General features: G+C 42.2%; 1 protein-coding gene and 1 long non-coding RNA gene across 8 annotated transcripts in view; one reads left to right on the top strand and one right to left on the bottom strand.

The window, feature by feature from the left end:
- LOC146495686 (uncharacterized) overlaps nt 1–26994 on the bottom strand; it is a 107672-nt gene that overhangs the window by 65545 nt on the left and 15133 nt on the right. The window lies entirely within an intron of this gene.
- On the top strand, nt 1465–26060 carry kiz (kizuna centrosomal protein). 7 transcript variants are annotated; one of them, XM_085144451.1, is made up of 15 exons: nt 1471–1669; nt 2050–2112; nt 2516–2678; nt 3868–3930; nt 5163–5778; nt 5859–6108; nt 8870–8989; nt 9549–9713; nt 10830–10980; nt 12900–13056; nt 13468–13530; nt 14870–14956; nt 15323–15392; nt 23391–23437; nt 25753–26060. In XM_085144451.1, the coding sequence occupies exons 1-15, from the start codon at nt 1497–1499 to the stop codon at nt 25848–25850; spliced, it is 2286 nt and encodes a 761-aa protein (XP_085000577.1). In that variant the 5' UTR covers nt 1471–1496; the 3' UTR covers nt 25851–26060. The 7 variants fall into 7 exon arrangements, 5 of the variants coding, with proteins under 5 accessions (XP_085000576.1, XP_085000578.1, XP_085000580.1 ...); XR_014871327.1 differs by lacking the exon at nt 25753–26060 and having other exon boundaries at nt 1465–1669; nt 14870–15392; XM_085144450.1 differs by lacking the exons at nt 23391–23437; nt 25753–26060 and having other exon boundaries at nt 1465–1669; nt 14870–15517.

Raw genomic sequence — 26994 nt, 5'->3', positions numbered from 1 at the left:
TAACTGCACAGATGTTTCTGACTAGCTGGGGGGCTGAACATGGGCTCTGCCAGGCGGGGGGAACAAAGGTCTGAAGGATTCGACGGAGATGTGCACTGAATATCAATTTAATTTACTTGCTGTTAATTCTCATGCAAATTGTGACCTCTGTTAGGGCATATCAATGGCCATACAGATTGTATGTTTGCACAGGAGCGACAGAGAAAGACAGTGTGGAGAAACTGTATAAAACTACAAAGAGTAAAAGTAAACTATATTTTCTTGGACCCTTCATGCAGTGAGATTTGAAAAATGGCACCTTTTTGTTTACATTGATAAGCACTTGTTAAAACTATTACTACTTTATCAAAATAATGGTTTTATTGTTGCAGCATTTTGGACTATATACTTTTTTCCTAACTAGGAAATAAGTATACTGTGGATAATTCACGGTAAAGCTAATGTTGTTTAAGAGATATGTGGAAAGGGACGCATTATAGATGAGAAAACGGGAAATCTGAATTTATTCAGTGCACCTGTTTATTCATAACTCACCTGGATGAATTAAGTAAAAAGTTCAGTTCAGAGTTTTCACCTCAATTTGGTGTGCGATCTAACACGGGGGCCTAGCATATCTGGATATTACAAAGATATTAAACAGTGGTCGCAAATGTAGTCTGCATTGGGAGGCCACAATCTGCTGAAAATAATCACAAATGCATGTAAGACATCCAACAAAGATCACAGGCATCAACCTTGGCTGAGCTCAGCTGGAACGGCAGTGCTGCAAGTCTCATTTTCTTCATCACCTCCAAAGCACTGCCTTCCAGCTCTCCACGGCACAAACAAAAAGCCTGGCAACAATATCAATTATACATGCAGGAGGCAAACAAGGGGATTTATTTCACAACAAATAGCCTCATAGAGAGATACTGAATGGGGCAGATTAGCATTAGAAAAGAACAACAAAACTCCCCAGTTCAACAGATAAAGAGCAGTTTGATGGGACTGGAATTGGGGAAATTGGCTGATTAGGGTGTGCATTTGAAGGAGCAGTCAATGTAGTGCTGTCGCTTTGAGAAAATGACTCAGTCAAAACATGACATTCTGAGAAATGTCATCGATGAACCTTGATAATGCAAGACAACATCTGGGGATGATGCACAGCAACCATCAGAGAAAATCAGACATCAGTGTGTGTGTGACAGAGCAGGGGAAGCTTATCAAATAAAAGACAGACGTTTGATGGCTGGTATCTAGCCCAGGCGGGTTAGAAACTCTGATAAATAAACAGAAATGACATTTAAACACCTTTACGAACATCTGTGCGTCTTTCTAAATAAGTGGGATTTATGTTCGGGCAAATACTCCAAATACGCTGAAAAACAAATTCTTACCCAACATTTAGTCGATTTTTTTCTTTCATTATTACTCTCGGATTTAATTCGTGCACGTCTCCGTGCTCCAACCACGTGTTCTCTGTGTTTATCCGCAAGGCTTTCTGGGAAGCGGTGCGCATGGCAACCAACGTAAACACCAGTGGCCCCTCTCTCCCCCTCCTCCTCGTCTGCCTCTTCTTCCTCTCGGCTTTGCAACGGCGCCAAAAGCGGGAGAAAATGGCAAGCTCGGCTCGCAGCGAGGACCACTACTACGAAAGGATAACGTCAGCTCAGCAGAGCATACACGAAAGGTGAGGACAGTCGGTGTTTTCGTGTTATAAAGAGCACGGCCCCGTAGAACCGCGGACTCGAGTTGTCACCGTTGCCGTCTGATAGCCTCACCTTACCCGTTAGCTTCCTAGCGAAGTCCGCGTACACAGAGATGAGCAGATGCTAGTTTTTTAGCCTGCTTACTTAGATTTGTAGATGTGTATAAAGCAGTAACTGATTAGCGTTTGCGTATTAATTAAAGTTAGTCAAGTTCCCATGAAAGTTGCTATCCTGCATTAGCATGTGTGTTATGGATGCTCGCTGATAAGTCTGATGGTTTGCCAATAATTAGCCCAGGAAAGCACGGAGGTGCTGGAGCGGTGTTTGTGGGTAACACCGTCTATGTGCGCTCTGTGTGCAGGGAGAAACGGAGGCTGGAGCTGGAGAGGGAGCTGTTTGCTTACTCCAGATCCGATAAAAGAGCGTAAGTCACTGGTTTGAGTTAAATATCCAATTATATGTGAGTGGACTTTCATCAATGTATATGAAATTGATTTGAAAAAATTCCCATGTATTCATATAGATTCACAGCTGTTTTATTATTTTCATTTGGGAATAAACAATCCAGGCATTTGTGTCAGTTTTTATTTAATACAACATGTACAAGCATAACACTGCTTTTTTTAAAAAAGATCTAAATCATGTCTCATAAACACCAACATGCCAGGTCCATCCAGCAGGGCTTAGGTTGATGGGCGACTTGAGAATGAGATTTAAATTTAAAACATATTGTGCTTAACCTTTTCTCCTGAGAAGTCGAGCTCTTATTTTCTGACAATGCTCTTAGATAATATTTCTTTTGAATAATAGTTCTCCACTGCCTTCAGCTTACAGATAAAGTGTTCCAAACTGCGCAGTTATCTCAAGGAAATCTGTGACAGGGAAGCACGAGCGAAAATGAGAAACCTTGAGCTTCTGAGAGATGTGGAGTGCATAGAAATTAGCATGAAGGAATATAGTCCTGACCATGCCCCCCTCCAACAACAAAAGGTAGAACACACACGCTCTGTCTCTCTTTCTCACACACACACACATTTGCTCAAGTTCATTTGTTCAGTGGAGTAGCTTTTGTCATTATGGAGTCGTACTGAAAGCAGGCTGTTAGTATGAACAAACACTCCTCCCACTGCGGTGGAATCAGATTTGACAGTTGTACTTTTCTTCTGAAATTTTTAGTTACACGTGTAATAACCAGTAATTACTGCTGTCCAAGCTGTACGTTTAAGAAAACCGTAGTTCTACAAGGTTAACTTTGGAATAATGGCCGCCCATGCATGTGCAGGTATATATAAAATATATGTTTATTAGGGATGCTGCGTTTTTATAAACGAGCGTGTTGTTGATGCTCATTTGCCTTTAATGCCTTGCTGCAATTTTAACAGAGCAGACATTTGCTTGCAATGGCTCGATGTGACAATAGTAAACACTCAAACTGTGCAATTTATCATGACAAGCAAATGAACGGGGGAGAAAACAATGAGCCAGTCAGATTATCACTTAAAACTCAACGACAGTGCTTGACAGCTTAATATCAAATTAACAAAATTGGCTAATTATGACTCACCGAGTTAATTGCCCAATATAGAGACTCTGAAGTGCTCCAGAGATTTAGCCATTCTCTCCCCTCAAGCAGTTGGTTTATTTCCTCTTGATGCTTTATGAGTCCTGCATGTTTGCTGTTATTTTGGTCGTCCTGTTGCACTTTGTTTCCATTGTGTAAAATCAGCCACGGTTTTTTTCTGGTTGAACCGTGATGCTTTTGGTACAAAGAAAAACACATTTCTCAAACCGACAGTGAGTATATATATTCCCTCTCAGATTAGCATGTATATTTATCTAGATTTTATTGTATTTGTATTTTTGGTATTTGTGCTGTATGTTAAAAAACATTTTTAAAGGTCTATTTAAAGGTGTGGCAAAGGTTCTGTTGGAGTTGGCAGTAAGGCAGTGAGTCCGCCCGGCCAAATAAAAATGCTAAGGGGTGTCAGCGTCTGCTTAGAGGACACTCACTTAGGAAAACCCTCTGTTACTGATAGGGGCTGCTTTCAGCTACTTTCCTTATTTTTATTTTCCCACTTTTACGCCACATCCAGCTAATATTCAGACAGGTTAGACGAGTTTGCATGACACATGCCAGTCATTTATCTTTTAATTATTAATTCAGTCTTATTTCATACAGGCTGAGTGTTTGAAAAAGATTTCCAAATTTATGGAAGCAAAGAAGAAAATGGAACCAGCAAAGGTATGCAATAGCATGTGATCACACACAACACATCCTTTATGTATCAGGTAACCTGCTCTCTGTTTGTTTGTTTTATATTTTTTGAATGATAAATGGTACTTATTTCTTTTTTTCAATGTTTAAAGGTTTATGCTAATTTCAGTTCTATCAAGTTACGTTTTTAGGTTCGGAATAACAAAGGAACGTCGACATTATGCCTGGTAAATCTGTAGAGTCTACATTTAAACTGTGTATCTGTAATAACACAGGTGTCTAATCCTAGCTGCTGAATCTGTACAAGCGATGTAGTTCAAGCCCATGGCTGCTTTCTCCCTTCACTTAAAGCAGTTAAAGCTCTTTTAGATGAAATGTCTAAGACATCTCATAATAACTTGGAGCATGCTGTCTAGAGCAGTCACTTGTAACTGTGTGCAAAACCCCCCTCAGCCTGTCGATATTGTAATGAGCAAAATGGTACCGTCACTCCATTATGCATACAAGCCATTGGCTGGCAGTGTGCATGTCCCTCAGGCTGCAGCATTCATTAAGGGAAGCTTACCGGGCTGAAAGCTGGAGACAGATGATAACGGGATATGATTTTCATATTTAATACATTCCTTGGAAGAGCACACGCGTGCCGCAGATTGATAGAAGAATCAATTGCTACTTTAGTGAAACACTTTCTACTTTGCCCTGCAGCTACCGATGGAATCACTCAGCCAAGAAATTAACTTTTCCTCTTTTTTTACCTACTTTGTGGATCTGCTGGGCAGGCTGCATGGTTTACACTGAATGTTATTAAGCAGCTAACTGTTTGGTATTTAAGACGCTTATCAGAAAAGAAACAGAAGCCATGCTTTTTGTTATTATGTTTGGAGGGAGGCTTTTTTGCTTCTCTCTCTCCCCGCCCTTGGTGACATTGCAGACATGAATCAAAACTTGTCTAAAGGATTTCTAATAAGATTAAAAGTTAAAACATTGATCCTGAGACATTCTTTTGAAAAATGTTGTGAAAAGAATTCTGACCTTGGCCCAAATAAGCTACGTTTATTCAAATTTCTAAAGTGGATAGCTGACATACTTGAGTTGAAATTCTTTCAAAATAGCACTTATTTAACTGAAACGAGGACTTTGACATTTTAAGCGATCCATATTCATGCCTGGAAAAAATATTTTATGAGGTAATGAAAAGTTTAGCTGATACAATGAATGTATTGTGTGCGTGTGTGTGTTTGTTTTCTTCATGAGTGCAGGCTGAAGCTGTTCATGCACAGCACCGGGACAGATACGTCTCTCGCCCAGCTAAGGATTTTAAACAAGCACCAGTGGAAATTTTTATGGGCCACCAGACCTCCAGAGGGCCTGATGCAGAAGCTGGCAGCACAAGTGTACACTCACACCAAGCATTGCATCATTCACCCAATCGCAGCCTGCACTCCCGCGAGCGTCTACCAAGTGGCCTTTTGAAGGACTTCACAGTCGGCGGAGAGGATGCCGCCAGCAACCGAGCACATTTATCAGATGACATTTCAGGCTCAAACGATTCCCCTGACGACGGTAATTTGAGTGACAAACATGAAAGAACGATGGGGCCGCTCCCATCTGTTCGTGCCTTAGCAGGCACAGCTGGCGGCGTGGCTTTTGGAAGCGATGATGAACGGGAACCTTCACCTTTGGCGACCTTGACGGGGCCTGAGAAGAATCCGTCTCCTGGCAGCAGAAGCCCGACGAGGGCTCAGAATTCCATCGCAGAACGCGCCGACTCCAAAGAGGTGGCTCACGAGGCACGCACGATGGAAGATGAAGAGAGAGGTCACGGCCATTTGATGCTAAAAACCACTTTGGGAAAAGAAGATGAAGAGAGAACAGGTTTGCAGTGATCTTTCTGTCTGTGCTAGACTTTTAAAGCACTTTTTTTCCCTTACACTACACTGTATATTTACATCCAGGTAAAAGTGAGAGTGTCAGCACACTGAGTTCAGATGTGGAGTTGTCAGAGAGCACTGCTAGTGACCTGTCTATTTCTCTGACACAATCTGAGCTGGAGGAGGATGCACCAGAGGGTGGGGCACCTGAGGGTAATGATACTCACGGAAGGCGTGATCACAACCAGCACAGTCCTGAATCGTCTCTGCACTCTAACGGCTCCAAGAAAACACTCCACTTAAACAGCAAAGCTGCAGTGGGGGCCTTGAAAAGGTACAGTATAAATGACTAATGTAGTTTGTTGTCAAAGTGGGTCAGTGAAGAAAAACACCAACATTCTTCCTCAAACGGTGCTCAGTGCAGTCAGCAGTTTCCCTCCCCAAAATTTAAGGCTAAGCGGGCTAAGCGAGGAGAATGTTCTGCACGGCCATGCCGAACCACAGAGGGCTGTTGATGATAGCGAGCGAACACGCCGCAAACTCCTCCTTTCCACCTTCACATCTGAGGCTGACAGAGAGGATTGTGGGAGTCACGGTTCATGCCACCGTCCTCTCTGTAGTTCAGCAGCAGCTGCGGTGGCAGTGATGCATCTTATAGGGAGAGCTGGGGACCTGTCACCAACAATATTGCCATAATCCAAGATAATGCTGTAACAGAGCAATTTTCTGCTTGAGAGACCTCAGGAAGTCCCCAGTGGAGGAGGAAATTTGTGGCACCATAGAGTGCTGTGGAGGGGTGGGCATGTGGACAGCACTTACAGCCACAAATCCTTAGCGTGATGATGGCCTCTGAGTTGAAGGATCATTTTGGATGGGGTTAGAGCCACAGAAAATCCTACGTGAATGTTTGCACGGAGAGCCTTTGCATTTTCGCTACAGTACGAGGTCTTTTATGAACAGCACCTCTTATGCTCTTAAAAAAAACGTCATTTTCTGTGCACTTTTTTCTTCCCTGCACTCTCAAGGAAAAGAAAACACTGGTTAATGTTTGCCTTCTCTCTGTTCTCGGGTCACGTTATGGACTATATTCTTAAATATTATTTCTTTTTCTGTAATTACAACAATAAATAGTAATTTCTGAGCATTATTGGTATGAAAGGCTTTATTTTTTAATTGGTGTGCTCTCTGTGAGCATCAAAAATATTGTGGAGGATTACGTTTTCTCTCTGAGAGTGCTGCATGTTTGTTTATGTGTGGTCGACTATACTTTTTATAGCATGACCCCAAGAGGAGCCTCAGTCAGGCTGTGCTGGGTAGACAATGCAGTTGGCTGCAGCTTTCATTGTTAACACGGAGAGCTTCTTTGTACGAGGAGAAACCCAGAGGCTTTGATGTAAAGCTCGCAGAGCATCCAGTCTCTATGCCGCGTGTATTTCTCTTAAGGTTAAAGTTTATATCGCCCCCACAGTCGGGGAAAAACAACCCATTTCTCCTACAGACTCAAATATCGTATAGTTTAATTTTTAATACCATCACAATGCCCTCAACGTGCTTTGCTCTCAAATGTGTTGTCTGAAGTGCTGCATGGGTTTGATTGATTGGTGACAGCATGTGATGCAGTTAACACTGGCTTCTTAAAAATCCCAGTTAATCCCACAGATGGAGCTTAAAGCGTGATTTTGAAAAAATTGTAATTGCAGTGTCATTAGGGCATTGCTCAGGTATTTTATTTTCCTGTGGCTTAAATTCTAGTTTAGCAAAGGTCTCGCAAATTTTCACTCTGTATTTTCTAAGGTGAATTCTGACAGCGTGCTGGGGCCTATCCCCGATTTAGGCAGGTGTAACTGCACTTAGTGTGTGCTGTTATTACTTGTGGTTATATTTTCCGTGTCTTTTTGTGTGTTACACTTGCTATTTGTGCCTGGATGGCGAGATCCGCCTGACACCAGTCACTCAACGGTGAGGCCATTCCATGTGATAAATAACCCCAGAGCCACAACTCGACGCTGTAGAGCAATGCTGCTGCAGAGAGGCCGACCTCTTCCTCCTGGCTAACAATACACTCCTGATGATGTGGACACACGGACAATAGTAGCATCTAAAGTGAGGTTAGAGACCTTGACATGAAAGCTGGCAACAATACAGTAGAGAGAGAGGTTTGCAGGAAAACACAACTAATTCACTTTCTCACTCTCTAAAGGTCTCATTTTGAAGAGCGTTGATAAATAAAGTGGAAAGAGAAAGATGACTATTTCAAGGCCCACGCTGGCAATAAGGGAAAGGGAGAAAAAAAAGACAGAGCTTTTGCCTATTCTACTTCAGCCACACTGAAGAGGACTTGGCACAGATGTATTGCACACTACAGAATGTCATGGATATAATTCAAGCTGCCAGCTTAATCAGGATGTTACCAGGAAACAACCTGCAAAAAAGAGGGAGCAATTGTTTGCTGACCCCTAACCCAAGAGCCCATTACAGATTGTCATAAATTCTTTTTGGCCTCTTTTTATGTAAGGGGGCTCAGGATCTCTCGGCTTGGGGTTTCTGGGAGAATTCAATGAGGGCCACCCAGAGCTTAATGCTCAAGAAAGAGATGGATTCTCAATATCCACATGCATTAGGCATCCATTTCTCATTTTGTAGCCGCACACAGGACCAGATTAAAGTGTAAATCTCTCACCAAAAGAAATCATCCAGAGGCCCCTCTTTTTGCGTACACTTTTATGCACGAACTACAACCGGTGATGGAGTTTAACTGTAACGTCATATTACTCGTTTCGAGCATTATTTTGCAATTTAACCAACTCTGCTCGATACCGCATTAATTCGGCAGCAAACAAGCTCCGGATCTGAATGCTGGTATTGTCGAGCTCTTCGCTTGCAACCTGTTATTACACGTGGCAAAATCAAGGAACACGGTGAACTGTTGAAATGCTGTATTGTGGCATGATCACATTCTGCAGCAGGCCTTGAGTACCTCAAGGAAATCGCTCGGAAAAAATGTTATCATAGTTTTTTTTTTTATTTAAAAAAAATAGCAGACCTATCGATCATTTTTTGTTCATTCACCACACTAATAGGTAATTTATTTTAAGTCTCTCCCAGGAAGGACTCTTTAATCTGCTAGACAGCATTGAAGGACGACTTCGCAGCGAACAGGCCGGTGTGTACGGCGATTCTTCTGTCGACGGACTCGAGCTCAGTAGAATTATCAGGTACACCCTTAGTGTCTTTCTTCAAACTTTTTAAAACTTGTCTGAATGAAATGCTACACATATTTATTTAACGGGGCAGTTTGTGCAGATGAGGAAAACATATTATCCTTCTGCCGAGGGCTCTCACATTAGATGAAGTGTCATTACCGCCATGCGTGCATCTTTATTTCCGAGGGGTTTTCAGACACGTGGGATTGTTATAGTAACCGCTCAGAGAGAGCATTGTGCACACGATCTATTAGATAAAGGTTGGTTTTTGTAGAAGATAGAAGATTTATACGTCACGATTCATTTACAGCAGTAGTGAAATACTGATTAAGAAAGGCGAAGCTCTCCGTCTGTACAAACGTCACATTTGTGAATGATGTCGACAACATCTTGGGCCATTTTGTGTCACAACCCTTGGTAGAGCGTTTAGTGATGCTGTGATATTATGTGAGCTCACTCACATTGTGTGTGAAGTATTAGCAGTTGTTCGATGTACGCCGTGTACTCCTGACCTGCTGGCAGAGCCCAGAGCTCCATGGCAATAGCTGACTGCTCTCTATATATTGGGAAGCCTTTGTGACGATGGAGCGGGCTTGAATGACGAGGACCTTGGAGCGTGTGGAGCAGTCGTCCTTCGTGAGCTTCAGAGGTTGTCATGGAGCACAGAAAAGGGCTGCCTGCTACCACAGGATCTGGTGTGTGCTCATCAGGCCTGCACTGAGCCTAATGAAATAAGGTAAGGCTCTTGGTTTATCTGCGAATCCTGCGCCAGAACCTGACGTCAGCCTGTGCATGTTTTTTATATCATGCATTCATATGTTGCAAAAACAAAACAAAACCACAGGCTGGCTTATTTGTGTGCAGTTGCAGTTTTTGTTTAGCGTTATATTTTCATTTACTTTTAAATTGCGATGATGTAAAATTATGCGTATGTACATGTTATGTAAGCGTATGCATTGTTGCTGTTTATATATAGATGTATGATAAATGTTGGTGATATTTTGGGCGTGATTATCTACTTGTACCACCTCACAATGGAGTCGTTCACAGCACAAATATCAGTGCTGTAAAAGCTGCAGAGTTCAATAGATATTTGTCTTCTTTTCTTGAGGAAAGTGAGCCACCTTACAGTACGCGTGGATAGCTGTGTGTGCATTTGATTTTATGTTACTATTATTATTATTTTTTCCCTTCACTAGACTGTGGGGAGGGTCATGCACTTACAGCAGTCAGAGAGATTTCATGCTACTATTTGATACAGTCTCCCTTGTCCACAAATGTAAAAGGTCATCTTCGGTGTCACCTGACACAGTAACACTGCGTGGGTGAATGTCATGAGTAAATTAAAATGCCCTATCTGCGACTTCCAGTCCTTTGGATAATGAGTCGTTATACTCTGAGCTAAATCCATGCTCTGCTTCACTACTCTATTGATTTCACTGAGACCTTTCCTGCTATATAGTCAATTCAAAGGAGCACATCTAGCAGTGTCCCCCCTCTTTCCTCTGGAGATCCCTGCTGGCTGACCTCGACCTTTTTATTCAGTTTTTCAACCTGAATCAATTTTGCTGTCTGTGTCTATTCAGCGTTAACTGGAATTCATTAATAATCCATCACCTCTGAGTTGTTTTAGGATAACCCTTTCTAAAAAGGCTGCTTAAAAGAAGAGCTCTGAGAAATGTTTTAAACTGGAGGTGTTCCAAACTTTTCAGCTTCTTCGCTTTTCTTGATTATCTAATTATCTTTGACTTTGTGCTGTATAATTGTGATTTATGTTCATATTTCCTGCTGCGTGCTCAATGACAAAGCCGCTATTTCTCTCCGTCTAATCCCACCCCCGTCCTCGCCGCAGCACCAGCCTCCCTCCTAATGCTGCTCGGCTGTGGGATCGCTGGTTCAAGCACGCCCTTGTGCTCAAGGAGCGCCGCGTCCTCAGCGCTGAGCGCTTGGTCCAACTGTTCACGCCGCTGCTGCTCAGCCGTCATGCCACCTACAGCCACCAGGTAGCGTCGAAGGCACATCCACTCCAGCGACACGCACGCAAACACAAACAGGAGGTCACACACTTGCGCACCGATATCCACACGGAAATATGGCCCCCTTTTTTCCCCTCTTCTTTCCAAACGAGCGAGTGTTTTTGTTTCTCTGCTTGTTCCTTTGCGCGTGTTTTTGAAGAGGAGCGCAGTTACTACTAAATGCCCTCTTTGTGTCTCGTGCTGGAAACTAAGCCCTGGCCTCCTGCTCATCAGATTGCTCCACACATTGACCTAGACAGAAGGGAAACCCTGACCCATGTCGTAATCGCAAATTACAGCCTCAGCTTGGCTTCTTTCATCTCATGTGGTGTATTCATCTGAGAAACACTTGCTTTTAATTTAGCATTAGCCAAAAGTATAGCCGTCAGTTGGGTCTGATTGAACGAGGGAGCCATTTGGACCTTCTACTCAATGGGATTATTTTAAATTTCCCACTCATTGACCTTGCGGATCACGCTCAATTAAACAAAGAAAGAAATGACAAAGAATATTCCCACTCAGAGCTCAACGATGATGTCAAGAGACATGTCAGCAAACCCACTATCTGGCTGCCGGAGTGATTATCTACACATGCAGGTTTTTGTCTTATTAATTTTTGTGGATTCATGTTATGTGGGTTCCTGTGGCTGGAGTATTGCTGACGCAGTGAGAGAAGCAAAGAGGGAGACTGTGCAGCCTCTTAAAAGTATGCACTGACAAAAGGAAGAGGGGTGCTGCCATCCAAATCATTGTATCCAAGCACACGAGGAAAAGCCTGAGTGGAAATCTTCCTTTCTCTTCAGCGTCCTCACTCCATCTCCATCTATTTCTCCGTCTCTCTCCTCTCTCTGTGCTCTCACACAACAGCTTACTCTCCACACACACAAGAGAAAACAGAAATTTCCATTCACGTCTTGCCACACAGCCTGGCTACTCTGACAAATGGGAGCATGCAGCTCGCATGCACACACTCAAAGAGGCCCTTTGAATATTCAAGTGCTAACAGTTGCATTCATTGATATTTAAAATGCAGTGGGTCTGCGAGAGCCCTCAACCCACGGTACATTTGACTAAATCTAAAAAAAAGGAACAAAGAGGGATATCGGGGACAAGGATCAAGACAGTTTTTATTGTGCAGCAGCATCAAATACCAAGTGGCAAACTCAGATTGTCCCGTGTTTGCGTCTCTTCCGCTCTCTGCAAATGAAAGCGTGAACATTCGTCAGTCGTAACTGTGACCTACTGATAACAACTTACAATGCACTTAAAGTTTGTCACCGTCGAAATCCTCCTGATCATCCGCTCCATATTAGCGCTCATTAAAAGTTGCAAATGGCCATCTGAGGCTGAGAGGCAGTCTTTGATCACAAAAGAGAAACGGCGATGGCAGGATTTGATACGGGGGAGGGAAGAAGGAGAGAAAGGAAATCGGCGTGTGGCATCTCGCTGCTCCCCATCTCCTGGAACAGCTCCTCTTAATTGTGTATCCTCATCTCCACAGAGATAAAAATGAGCAGAGTGGGAGGAAGAGAGTAGTTTGTCTCAATCCTCTCAGCCAAGAGGGAAGATATCTGGGACGTGTTGCACATTAACACCGGGGCGATTGCATTCTTTAGGCAGTTCTCTAATCTCATGGATGAAAAGAGAGAGTGAGAGGAAAAAAGTGTGATTGAGAGGGAGAGCGGGAGCGAAAGTGTGCGAAATCATCTTTTTTTTTTTGAGTTAAACGAGTGAGACAATTTCAAGTTATTTTCTCTTGCCGTTTGAACACGCATTACAGCTGCACCTCTGTGCGAGCAGCCGTGGCCAAAGTAAATGACTTGCCTAATCGGCGAGAGTTCAATTTGACACTTCCTTCACAAAATGAGAACAATTAAGAGTGTGGTTTTAATTTGTGCTGCTCGCAGGCCAAAGTGCTGCTGAGGACACTTCTGTCCCGGTCCAGTGAGGAGTGCCCCTCAGCAGAGGACGAGAGTGACTTATCTTCTTTATGTGGTCCTCCTTCTGTGCTGGCTGACGGGGATGCGAAGCCTGCCAGGCCCGTACGGAAGCAACGGATCCAAGGTCACTGACGATGATTGGTATAATATCACCAGGCGTGATCAATTCTAATTATGAAAAGGATGCTAATGAAACGTTAATATGGGTTTTAACAAAACATCCAGCATGGACTCTTGTGATTCCACGCCATGATAAGTCATTGTGTCATATGTCATATGTAACAAGACCATTAATTGGAAGAAATATGGACTTATTTTTCTGGAGACCAACTCTGCAGAGACTAAAACTTCCCTTTCATGAAAGAAATCAATTTCACCATAGAGCTTTTTTTTTTTTTTTATAAATCCCTCACAGCGCAGTTTTCATCCAGCCATCCTTTCAGAGCTAAAGAAAGACCCCCCCATTCCCATTTCTATCCCTAGACTCCCTTCTTCCCTGCCATTGCTTCTCACTATGCGCTTCCCTTTCTTACAGAACTACAAAGTGCTGAAGAGGACAGCCAGGACGAAAGCCCTGTGGAAAGTGGTCCTATTAGAGGTAAAAAGGCATTGCCGGTGCCCCAGCATTCACACTGTCCTTATGTTGTGGTTTGTTTTCTTCCCACTGCAGTGAATAATGGGCTCTTTTACACAATGGCTGAGGCAGGATGATCAAGGTGAATCCAGGGTCAAAGTCCCACCTGAAGAGCTGCGCTAGTTCTCTCTAATTATCTCCGAGAAAACACTAGCTGTGTTTTCAGCGCGGTCTGAGGCATTCTAGCAAAATTGATAATTCACTGCCCCGGCATAATGCGGCCGCTTTAATTGTCAGGGCGCCAGGGTGGGAAGCGCAAAAGATCTGTCGTCGGTTCTCATTATCTTCTAAACAATGCTCCGGCAAGGCTGGACTTAAAATACTAGATGTGACGGCATCCTGGAAGCAGTCGGCGTGCCCGTCCCTCAGCTGCACCTCTGAAATGTAAAGCAATCCTATATTACCCTCGGCTATCAGATTTCCTACTGGGTTTTTCATGTGTCCGCATCCCTAAGGTGCACAGCCAGCAAAATGAGTCCAGTTTCCAATCGCTACACTTAATCAAAAGAGACATAACCAGCTAAAAAAAAAAACTTGACTAAAGATTTTGCAAGGAAAGGATTTTGCTGTGCTGAGCGACATCAATGTCACAATCAAAAACGGTGACCTTGGAACTGATAGTAATTGCCAAAACATGCACGGCTGTAGACCTGCTGGGGTTTTTGAGACTACGTGTAAAAGCAGCGGCTGTATGAAGTGGAGATTGGAATGCACTGTAAACATGGCGTGGCTTTCAACAATGATTAAAACCTGTGTTTTTATTGTGAATCCCAGTTGAAACTGTTAGGACTTGGTCACAGAAGATCACAATTTTGCTTTACCTTTCATATTCTTTCTTTGAATGTGTACTTTTATGTAACATCAGTGAGATAACAGCCCATTTATTATGTACTTTTGCCAGCTCCGTGTCTCTCCTCCACTCAAATATGATACCGTTTTTAGTGTCACGGAAAGTAATTACAAGTGTTTCTTTTATTTTTTTTTTAAACGCAAACTCAATCATTCCCTTCCTGGTAGGGGATGCTGAGATAATGTGAGATGCTGATTGCCGTCTCATGGAAACTGTCGCTGCGTACTGTAGGCTTGAATCAACAGTTTAGCTGAATGAGCAGAGTGTTTCTCACCCACTCTGTTAAGTGATGAAACCAAAAAAACAAAAAAAAAACGGAGCCACTGAAGCGTGTTGTCTCATCAAACACAGAGACCTGTGAAAGTTGGAAACCTGGCTTATAAGCAAATATTTGACCGTGACTTTGTGTGTGTGTGTTTGTGCCTGTGTGCGTCCACGTGTGTCCCTAAATAGAGACAAAAGCATATCAGTTACTTAAACAATCAGCCATGATGGAAAGGCGGCAGAGTTCTGAAGAGGAGGAGGAGGATAGCCTCTCAGGTAAGGGATGTGGTCCACTCTTCCAGTCAAGTAGGGAACAACTGGAGCCTAATCATTGGTTACCAAGGAAATACGTGGACACGAGAAGCAGTGAAGTTTCAACAAATCCCATTTTATCCCATTTTAACTCCACAAAACATATCATAGATTTTAGTTATCACATTTGTGATATGCGCCAGATTCAGGGTGGATGCAAGAACTTCCAAATGGATTATTAAAAAACATACTTTACAAATTCACTTACTCGTAGCATAGCACTGCTATTAGCCTTACATGTTTCTATATAAGTATACAAGGTAAATTAGCTTGTGATGAGATCAATCAAGAAATCAAATGGTTTCATCCAGCCCTGTTTGCTCTTTTAAGGAATAAATCGTGGCCATGAAGAGGACCTGCGGAGGGCCAAAAGCTCCTCACATCAAGACCCTTACCCTCGGTAAGAACATTGTTATTATTCAACGGGCCACACGAAATGGGCCACCAGACACCAAAGTGGTTGATGTACATTTGCATGGCTGCTCTCATAATTCCCTGTTCATTTCCATAAGATCAAGGGGGTGCCACCCATTAACTCGCTTACAAAGACAAAAGGTCCCTAAAGCCCCCCTCTTACTCACCGTTTGCTGGGTTCAACCAGGTTTTAGAATTCAAAAGCAGATCGGCTACCACGAAAATAAATCGGAGCCCTAAACCGTCTTCAGGGTTGTTGTCAAAACGCCAACGTATCACTCAAGAAGAGAATCGGGGACGACGCTTTTGGAAGAAGCCGGCTCGAGTGTTGACAAGGACAAATGTCCTTTCATTTTTCACCCTTGAAACATTTTTCGGCTGGTCAAATCAGAGCTCTAAGTGGTTAAGAAAAGAACATCTAATGATAAATAGCTCAGTGGAAACTAACACCGCCACGGTTACATTTGAATATCAACACGACTTCATCAAATCTGCAATTGCACGTCAGGTCCTCAGAGCACCTCTTCACTGCAAACCATTTTGGCTCTAGTAATGGCTGGGTAAACGTTATGAGGAATAATCTTCTCTGATTTCATGTGATTACTGGGCACCATGCTGACACAAGGGCCGAAGTCTGCATCTCCCTGGCCTGGCAAGCAGGCGCTCCCAGTCTGCCTATTAGCCCAGGGAAGGGTCTAATGGCCTGGCTCTATTGTGGTCCTCATAGCTGCTGATGTCTGCCACTACCAGCCCGGGTGACCAACCTCTTTAATAAACATGAGCCAATTTTGGGCCCAGACCCTCTCAGATGGTGCCCATCTCCCTGTCATTAATGTGCATGGGAAGTCCGCAATATCTGTGATTAAACAAAATTTGCGGAACAGAAATTAGACTGCAAAACAAAATGCCACGAGGAGTTATGAGACACAAGTTGTGTACACAAGAGAAATTGGAAAAACGGGTAGTTATGCATGGCCAACACTTTATTCCAACTGGAGTGTGGAAGGAAGCACCGAGCACGTCTTTGGTCATACTCGGAGTGGCCGTGCGCCCTGAATAGACATTTACTGATAAAAGAACTTTAATTGTAAAGCAGTGATATTGGACTCCTCTATGTAAGGATCCAGGAGTTAAAACAGCTCGTGCACAGATGATGCTGTAATTAGTCCATATTAAGTAAATAATGTAAAGTAAAATGATATTACATCATAACATTTGCCCTGCTCAGTCCACTTACAACATATATTTTTAATAACCCTTTCAGGCAGTTTTGAACAATATGTCTCGTATTAGTAGACTGATAAGTTTATATTGTCTTCTCTAGTTCTTAAAAATAAATCCCTGATGCTTAGACACAGTGGGGGAGGGAGCAATACAATGCTGGAGGAGATGGCTGGTTGGATATGGAGAGGGTTTAGGCACAAATAAACTTAGTGAAGTAAATGACAGCTGTTGGGACAGTTGGATTTCCTTTAGATCACAAATACAATTTTTGTTTCATTTTAATGTTCATTTTGACCCAACACCCATCTCTTTGTGTTTTTGCTTTTCGTCGTGCATTTCCAGAACAGGTTTCATCCTAAATGTAATTTAAAGCAGTATTTTGAAGGACTTTATCGTAACTTGTTTTTACCTGCTGCCGCTCCGATACAGCAATCGCTCCATTTCTCCCTCAACGCTCAGATGTAAGCATTCCACTTACAACAGTCACTTCTTGCTCTTTATTGCTTCCACAAGTGGTCTGGAAGCCCTGTGCTTGAGCAGAGGCGTAACATCGCCCCATTTTCCTCCTGCTTTCTCTTTGCGTCTCGCTCTCTCTCTTACCCTTTTTCTATCTGTTTGCCCCTCTTCCTCGCCGTCTTCCTGTGTTTTCCTCTCCTCTGTCTGTGCTAATTATTTGCTTTATTTTGTCAGCGAGCTGATGAGTGACTTCAAAAGGAGGATGGAGCTGGACTCGAAATAAAAAAAAATGGCTTCCTCTCTGTTGTCTTAGACAATAATTATGATTTGCCAGTTAAGCCTAGACTACAGCAGAGGGATTGTAGTTTAAAGCAGAGGCTTTGGTGCAAAAAATGCATTTATAGCCCTTTGTGAGGCTTCTCATTATGTGTGGGCCTGATTCATTAAGTAATTGGTTTGCAGTTGTTTACATGAGTATTAAGGCCTTCTATTCAGGGCCTTTGAGAGATACATTGTGCAAATGTTGCATGTTATGAATGCAGAATGAGAGGCGGGGGGCCAGTGCTATTGGCCAAACACTGCACTCAGCTGAAAAGCGAGAGAAAAGCACTGGGTGCTGCTTTGCATAGCAATGACTGGGGTCTTAATAAGCTTTACAGATTAAATACATGCAGTCTATACAAGATGCAAAGAGATACTCTTAACACATTTATATGTGCTCATTTCACTATTATGAAGTTGGAGAGAATTGGGCTCTTTCATATTCTTTTGCTTTCCAGTGTCTCTCTTTTCCTCGCTCTCTCCCACACAGTGTTTTTCAGTTAGACACTTTTATGGAATGTTCTGTTTATTGTATTATAACTCGCGGGGAAGCGACTGATCTGCAACATTTATGAAGGATTTGTCCATTAGAAATCTTTTGCTGTCTTTGTGAGTAGCAAAGTAAAATCACTTTGTGGTTGAGTGGGGATGAAAGGAATAATGCACGAAGGAGTGAGTCTTAATAAGCAGCTGCACTCCATGTAAAGACCACTTGTTCCCCTTTGTATGCGAGTGCATGCCACTGCTTCCTCTCGTGCAAAGAAACATTGTGCTCCTTTCTACTGTAGGCATTTCAGATGGCACTCCTTTCTTGTTTTTATTTTGGGGGTTTTTAATACCTTTTTTATGCCCTCCCCGCTCCATCGCGTATCCCCATTTTTGATCCAGAGATGTGGGGGTGGGGGGGGGATGCTCGAGCACATGTGCACAGACGCACAAAACAAAATCTGCAGCCGTCAGACGGGGTGATGATTGTTGTGCCTAGTGCCTGCTTGACAAAAACCTTGACTCAACAATTAGTGGTTTACAGCTTTGCTTTGGACAACAGGATGTGCTCAAGCATTCGACCTCAGATCATTCAGTGTGTCAAAATCAGAAGCTGCGTGTGTGTGTGTGTGTGTCTTTCCTGCACACACACATATGTGCAGGCTATGTGAACATGTCACAATTCACTGGGAGGAGAGATGGAGGGGTGAGAGGGACCAGAGCTGAGAAGGGGGGAGGACACGTAAAAGAGAAAGCAGGACATAGAGGGGGAGAGAGAGACGGTAACGGACAAAGAAGTATTAATAGGTGGAAAATCGCGAATCCAGAATCCAAAAACGACACAAGGAGCACAAAGACAGCAGAATAGTTGGCCGTGTGAGACCGAGCTGCCTTTTACCCATACTGCATCTGTTCTTCTACATGTTTTTATGGTTATAACGTCAGGCAACAAAGTTGTTTTTCTGTGCGTAAACATTTGACAGTATGTTAGCTGCACCCAGCCCACCCCCACCACTCCACTACCACAAACAACCATGAATAGATAAAGGCAGCATTTAGAGACTCCAGCCAGAGGAGGTCACTGTGCTGCACTGGCTCCCTGAAACTGATGAATGCCTGATTGCTCTTTTATAAAAGAAGCCCTCTTTCAGGCATTTTCTGTTTCTGTGTTTTTGCATTTTATTTGCGATCATTTTATTTAACTTTGGGATTCGTTTAGGTTGACGCAAAACTTTAAAGCCAAAGACGGCACATGTGTTTTCCTCACTGTGACCCGTGTTGTTATTGTTCAAAGCAGCTTGGATTCATTTACTCAGATGTTTCTGGTGCTTTATTTTCCTGTTTTCTCTACATTGTTGCAATTTTTGTGTCGGACAGCCTGCAAATTTCAGTCCACCCTCGCTTAGATGAGGCGTTAAAAAAGTGTAACCTGATCTGTCCTTCATCCATCCCTCACACTGGCTGTCTCCACTAGACTGCCACCAGTCAGGACGAGAGCCCGCCGTGTTGAAATCATTGGCCCAGTGCCTCTTTCTCTGAGTTGCAGTACTTACTCATTGCCAGCAGAGAGCACTCACATGTTAGAGAGCGCCCACTCACAGTGCACTCACAGTTGCCTCTCACTGTTTGCCCCCACTGAGGGCTATATCCTGCTACCATTCAGGCCTGTTAGAGTACATCTAAACGGAGCCTAAACAATGTTTCTGCAGGGTCATAGCTGGGATGGGAGTAGGAGTTGATGGGAATGATGAGGTGATGGGTCTCCCTTTACCTTTAGACAAGCACAGCCGCGCAAAAGTGCTATTGTGCTATTAGCATTTGTGTGTGGGTGGCAGAAGCTTATAAAAAAAAAGGCAGGGTAAATAAAAGCAGTTTTCTAGCTGCTGGCAAGGCTGTGCTAAATGCTTGGTAAGCATTATTTCCTCTTACAGTATTCATTTTCCCTAATGTAACTGCAGGACAATGCATGAAAAAAATCTTAAATATGTCCAAGAACTTGGATTTAGTCTCATGACTCGAGCATGAACGTGAGCTTAAATTGTAAATTTGACACACTGTCAAGTTAAAATGTGAGATTTTGCTTTTTTTTCTGTTCAGTCCAGATTTAACTGTTGCACACGAACACGTTTTAGTATAATAGGTCATATTTAACTGTGTTAAAAAAAACTGTGTTAGTAGTTTTTATTTGTTTCAAAAGAAAATGAGAAATATTCCATAAAACTGGAGCGAGATGGAGTCAAACGTAGGGTTTTTACAAAAAGCAGAGAATTATTTAAAACACAGTTGCAGAAATCCCAGGTACTCTCACATAAGTGAATCACTGTGTTAATCCACAAGAAGTGTGCCAATTTTTTTTTCATTATTCAATTTGACTAATCCAGTTTCTGCATGTAAAATATGTGGTAACATGATTGTCCTTGCACAAAAGTGCTATTGTGTTATTACGATGTGTGTGTGTGTGTGGGTGGGTGGCGAGCTTAAAAAAGACGGGGTAAATAAAGGCAATTTTCTAGCCATCAGCAGCAGTATTAAATTCTTGCTAAGCATAATTTCTTCCAATAGTCCTCACGTTCCCTAATGTGACTGTTGAGTGAAATACAGCTTCAAAAAGACTTGATTCTTTTTAGCTGCAGCTCACAAAACTACTACAGTCTATGTGAGGATGGTTTGTATCCTTATACTTGAGGAACTGATGTATTACCATCTAACTATAATAAAGGTTTTGTTATTATAAAATGCATACTATAGTCAACCTACTTGAGTTATTGTGCGACTGTAGCTTTTGTTCATTTCTGCGCTCCTTTAGCTCTAAAGCATGAACATGGTTTTTGTGCCAAGAGTTAAAGCAGTAGCTTTTTTGTATGTGTGTTTTAGAAGACTAGATACTTACTTGCTGAACTGCTACCACAGGCTAATACAGCACACAACAGTAAAGCAGTAAAATGGCACGAAGAGCAAAATGTGAAGAATAGTCTTTGAAGCCTCTGCCATGGACAGATTGTGTTAATCTTAAAGAAGTGTGTCGTTTCTAGCTGATGATACCAACTTCTGTTCTTACAATGTGTCATAACATGATATTAAATTTTATATTTATCAGATTTTATATTTCACACATTGTCATTACCTTTGTATTGTAATGACAGACAATGTATTGTCATAACGCAAACTATAAAAATGTAAAAATACACACACACACGTGTAAATTTATCATACGTTGAAAAACAAGTGTTTTACTTAACAAAAAAACTAAATAAAAATTGAGAGAAATACTTATGTGTGTCAAATATATATAAAGCTCATACATTTTAAAGGTTATGTTGAACTCTAATGCAGAGTAGACAAAAAAACTGTTAAAACACGACATAAACAACAATATGAAACAACTGCAAAGGCCATGAAAAGCGAATGAGTGCGGGGTTGAAAAAGAACATTACAATAGCTGTAATTTGCATCATTTTACACATTACATTCACCTCTGTGTGGCAGAGCTTGTAAAACACTGGCCAGCTCAGTCTTACATATTCAGATCATTGCCTCAATTAAGGGAAACTCAGCAGAAGATGAACTGGCATAAATGTTTATGGAAACTGAATATTAGATTGGTGAGGTCAGATCCAGGCTGGGCTCTCTATGGTAATAGACCCGTCTTGAAATCAGTCCTGTCCCTCACTGAAGTGGAACAGCTGATAGGCCATTCCCATCCCGAGGGGAAGTTCGAGAAAAGAAAAGCCCAATTTACTCGCTGTAACAGCTATTATTGTGGCAAAGGAGAGGAAGTAATGGTATAGATTATTGCTGTATTTTTGCTGCCGCAGGGTCTGGCTGGGATCTGTTGCCTAACCGTTGTAAATGGATACACTATTCGCCGTAGTTTAATGTTTTTACTTTATTCGGTTTAGAAAGCTGAGTCGTGATAACACTTGGATTTCCTCATTGTGTCCATCGTGATTTTTGCGCTGTAGTGCAAACAAAGGAAAATAAATCCTGTTCTCTCCAAATAACGCAGGTAATTCATTTCATGCTCCATACAGACAGAAGGTGTTAATGTGTTAAACACACATTAACACAAATTAATTTATCAGCAGTTCCTCTATTAGCATGGTCAGACAAACCAGTACATAACACAGTGTCATCATTGGTTAAATACTGTTTGAGGATATGTTAAAAATCAATGATAGCGCTTTAGATTTAAGCCACAATAAAAAAAATCTGCACTGATCTTTATTTACATAAATGTGTGTATTTAGCGAGATATTTCTACACGAATAAGCACATTTTGGAAATCCACAGTTCACCATCAGCTTGCAGGCAGGCTGATTATCTGCTCTCGGGCCATAGCTTTTGTTTTCTCCCCCCACTGCTTTCCTTACTGCTTCCCTGCTTTGATTTTATTGCGTTTTAAGTGCCAGAGGTTCAGCTTTCTCTCTGAACAGATGCACGAGTCGTCCAAACGTCCTGTAGGAAGTCCTATCAGCATATGAATGTAAAGGTTATATGCTAGTAATTAGACCGGCTCTGCGGTATATAGCTTGTAGCACAGAGCAATCTGCTCACAGTTAGGAACGGGAGGTGCGTCTTTGTTCTCTCATTCGGTCCTAAGTTTAGAAAATAGCAACTGGAACGCAGCCAGAGTAATTTGGTCCTTATACTCAATGTACAGTCACATGTGCCAAGAGGGAGTGATGAGGAGATGAGGGTGATTGAGAGGGTGACAATCAAAGAGGTCACGGGTTTGAATTGATGCAGATGGAAAAGCGGACGAGATTTTTCATCTGTTTGAAACTCTGCATCGTTTTTTTTTTTTATTTATAAGAAAGAATCAAATATAGGAGACTGAACAAATAAGCAGTATGGATGTGTATGCTAACCTGGGCGATGAGGAGGATACATTGTGGGCTTTTGAATAGGCTCTGTGATGATGTAAATTAAAGAGGACGCCTTTAAAAGTGGAACAGGGGGCCTTATTGCATATGCATCGAGGCAGATCAAAGCCTTTTCGGAGGTCACACATTTACATAGCGATATCACCAGAGCTATGGGAACCTGGCAACCCTGTCTTTGGACTATTTTTGAATAAAGAGGGCCTTGTGGAAGTCCTTTGGCACAATTACACAGGAGTCAAGGAAGTTCCCTTCGCCACGATGGTTCTAGCCATTAAATATCATCTTTTGGAATTAATTAGGCGTCTTCGCGCAGGTCTGTTTTGGTTGTTGTACGTATGCCAGTTGGACTGATTTATTTGTCTGTGTGTTTTATTATATCTTTTACCTTTGTGACTTTATACACAAAGCGTACTGCTTTGGTTAGTTTGTGTGTAGTCCGTAACCTGATTACAAAAGCTGATATCTGAATTGACGTATTTCACTTGCAGCATTTGGTTTTAAAGTCATGTTAAAGTTTTCTCTTCATTTTCTTCAGCAGTGAAAAAGTAAATCTCTCTCAAAGAGAGCCTGCGGCGACAACTTCACAAGGCTATTAACTATCTTTGTGTTTCCAGGAGAGAGAAGGCGAGCTCAAAGGCTCATTCCACGCTACCGTCAAAAGGTGAGTGTACACTAAATTATTTCATTTGAGTGAAAACACACAGTGTCAAAAAGAGGTTAATGACACCAAACGGATCACCATAGAGAATCCATGTGTTTACACCTGTGAAATTATTCAGAAATTTAAGCTTCATAAAAATACCATCTATTTGATTAAATCTCTCTCTAAATGCAGCTGTACCTTTTTGAGGATGTCTGTATAAAATGTGACCATGAAGCCAAGTTAGGTTCCTAAAAGATTAATTTGAAGCAAGCGCTACCAACTCGATTAATAAAAAAAATTATTTTAGGGGACATGCTGTGTCTTTGTCAACTTAAACAAAAGCCCTGAACTTTGAGGCGTTTAAGGTACTGCTCTAAATAATAAGCAGAGAGAACATTGCTGACTCTACAGTGGCAAAACGATGTTTAACGTTACGAGCTGCAATCAGAGTGTTCCCATGGACCACCAGGCCACCTTAATCAGTGCTGCTACATTTGATTTCATTGAATTGAATCTTCTCCACTGTGTTAAATCGGCAGTGCTTTAACTTGATTTTCAAATTTGGGGAATTAAACACATTGCAGGGAGGCAAATCTGCAAATGACTTGAGAGAATTGTGTCAGTGGAGCAAAGGAGACCTCCCTGTTTTCAGTGCATTAGATGCTTGGAAATAAAGGTATCACAGTGCAGGTTTCGGTTAAATGTTCCTGAGTTGTCTCAGCGTGGGACTCTACACTCTAAACTGATCCTAGGGAATCCACAGTGCACAGCTCTAGGTCCAAAGATGCATAAGGAGATGATCATGAAGGGGAAATTGTCCTAATTTGAATTGAAAAAGCTCATGCCATCTCTTATCAGCACCAACAATATTACTCAAGAGGACAGCAGCTGAAATATGAAATCCAAAGATGATGATGCACACAGAGCCCTTTGTAACTCATCCCAATCAACAAACGTCATATATAAATTTCTCAAAAAATATATTCATATATATTCATAAAAAAACAAACAAAGCAAAAAACACACAACAAGAAAAAAAGAAAGAAAGGGAAAAAAGAAAAAAGTAATAAAAAGGAAAAGACAGCGTTTTATACTTTACCCGTTACCAATATTCGGGTTTTAAAGTTAGTTTTAGCTGGATAGCTTGTGGGCATAGGTTAATTGGATAATCCAAATTGCCACTAGGTGTGAATGTGAGTGCGAATGGTTGTCTGTCCCTGTGTGTTAGCCCTGCGACAGACTGGCGACCTGTCCAGGGTGTACCCCGCCTCTCGCCCTATGACAGCTGGGATAGGCTCCAGCGCCCCCCGCGACCCTGAAAAGGATAAGCGGAAGCGAATGGATGGAGAATTTTTTTATTAATTAGTTATTGGTTGATTTTGTTTGTACATGTACAGCTGTGATCAGACCCAAAATTCTCCAAGCACAAAAGACCTACATTAAACGCACGATCTGATATCCTCGTGTTGGTGTTGTTCCGAGATCATCATACTAAAGGTTGTTCCAGGATCAACATTGCAAGTGACCAATCAGAATGTTGTGATGTCATACTTTTGCGACTTCGGGAAAAACCGGCGTAAAACAAAAAACTGTACTTAAGCTGCGAGAAGCCGCCTTTGTCCGCCGATCAACGGACCCTAACCCTTTAATAAACGCTAAGCAGAATTGATATTGTCCTTGCAACATTGGAATTTCATAAATGCACGAATGGGTTGGTGCGCAAAAGAATAACGTCACAATAATGTGATTGGTCACTTGCAATGTTGAACCTGGAACAACATTTTCATGATGATCTGGGAACAACACCAACACGACGATATCAGATCATCCTACATTAAACACACACCGATGAGCAGCAGCATTAAAACCACCTGACTATAATTACGTTCAGACCCCCTTCTGTCACCATAACACCTTTGTCCCATCGGTGCTCGGCGCGGTTTCCTCAAAGCAGTTTTGGCGGAGCGCATTATTGCACCGGGAGAGGCTGCTGCTGTCGGAGAGCGCTTTGCCGCGGAGCCGTGTTCAGCCTGTAAAGTTTTAAGTATAAAAACATCGACGTGAATGTCAGCAATGAAGCTTTTCTAGAAGAAGTTGTAAAGACACGCTCACCTGGTAGCGGTTTTAACGTTATGGCTAATTGGTATATAAACTGTGTAAAAGCAAGAATGTTAAGATTGTCAAGGTGAGCTTACTGGAATGCTTGCAAAGAGAGTATAGAAATAAAATACTTATTCTCAAGATGTCCACAGTAACGGTCCATTTGAAGCTTGGAGTGAGCATTCTGCCACAATAATGTAATCCTGTGTTGTTCTTTGTACCTCTCTGTATAGATTTCTGGGGTCAATCGGATGACAGCAACTCTGAGATTGAAGCAGCCTTGCGTCCTCAACCTTTCAACAGCGATGGCATTTATGACTTCTACGAGTGATATTTCCACCGAGATATTTTTTTAATGCACTATATTATATCACTGCAAAATCTGCGGCGGATTGACTCGTAGTAGTTCACCCGCTGACCATTATTTTAGTGGTCTGCGTTGTAAATCGTATGCGCACTGTATCATAAAAACAAATAATAAAGTTGACAGCTCTCACGCTGGGTAAAGTATGTGAAGAGTTGTCCAACACGCTGATGTTAACCCTGCTTCAGTCTCTTTATCTGAACAACTCTCCCAGCTCATAATAACAGCTCGAAATAGATTAAACTGATCTTTTAAAGCGATTTGTTTGCACTAGGCTGAAAATCATGCATTTTGAATGCCGCGAGCATCTCCGAGTGCTCTACCTCCAGCATGCTCGAGTGTAGTGATGTGAGTCACCTGTGAAATGACAAAGCACAATGGCCACTCTGCACGCTTCTGCGCGACCTGTGAACCCGCTGAAGAGGCCCATCTCCCAGGGCACAAAGTGTTGCAGCACTAACAAACTCGGAATATTTTCAGCCTCTAATAAACGCTCTGCACATATTTTCGCAGCCGCTTCTTTAATAATTTTCCTTAAGCCTCAGAAGTGCAAAGACGTGTTTACATTTCTCTGTAAATAAGCCACAAGTAGCAGAATTTATGCCGAAAGCACACAATGGAGCTACAATTTATGATTTTCCAGCATATTGCATGTCTGTATCTATTAATATCTCAAAGCTACTGCGTGGGAGGCTACATTCTAAGGTTTACATTTATAGTTCATTATGTCTGTGGTGTAAATTTCCAAAACCACCATTCTGGGTTGGTGGTAAAAGCCCCTGGCATTCAGTGTCAGCAGGATTCCATTAGTCAGCTTTAGGTGACTTTACATGCCTGAACCTTTTAAAGTAGGACTCCACATTCATTACCAATAATGGCTTCAGACAGCCCTGACCCACCACAGGAAAGGGACTGGCAGAATAATTTGGAGTTGGCTAAAAAGGCTCCCCAACATAATATCCATGTTAAGGAGCATGTCAACAGATACTTGTGTGCGACGGATAGCTCACGGTGAAAGTGGAGTTATATTGTACTAATGTGTACTAACACAGAAACATTATTTTTTTAAATATATAAAGAACTTCTGCGAGTGCGTGACACCGAGGCGATG

The sequence above is a fragment of the Neolamprologus multifasciatus genome, chromosome 19, assembly GCF_963576455.1.
Source record: "Neolamprologus multifasciatus chromosome 19, fNeoMul1.2, whole genome shotgun sequence".
Classification (NCBI taxonomy): Eukaryota; Metazoa; Chordata; class Actinopteri; order Cichliformes; family Cichlidae; genus Neolamprologus; species Neolamprologus multifasciatus.
Note: the sequence above shows the minus strand (reverse complement) of the source record. Positions and strands in the feature narration are given on the sequence as shown.

Coding starts and splice junctions, on each gene's coding strand:
- kiz (XM_085144450.1), top strand. CDS start 1,497: ATGGCAACCAACGTAAACACCAGTGGCCCCTCTCTCCCCCTCCTCCTC. Junction 3,931..5,162: donor AGAAAATGGAACCAGCAAAG/GTATGCAATAGC, acceptor TCATGAGTGCAG/GCTGAAGCTGTTCATGCACA. Junction 5,779..5,858: donor AGAAGATGAAGAGAGAACAG/GTTTGCAGTGAT, acceptor ATTTACATCCAG/GTAAAAGTGAGAGTGTCAGC.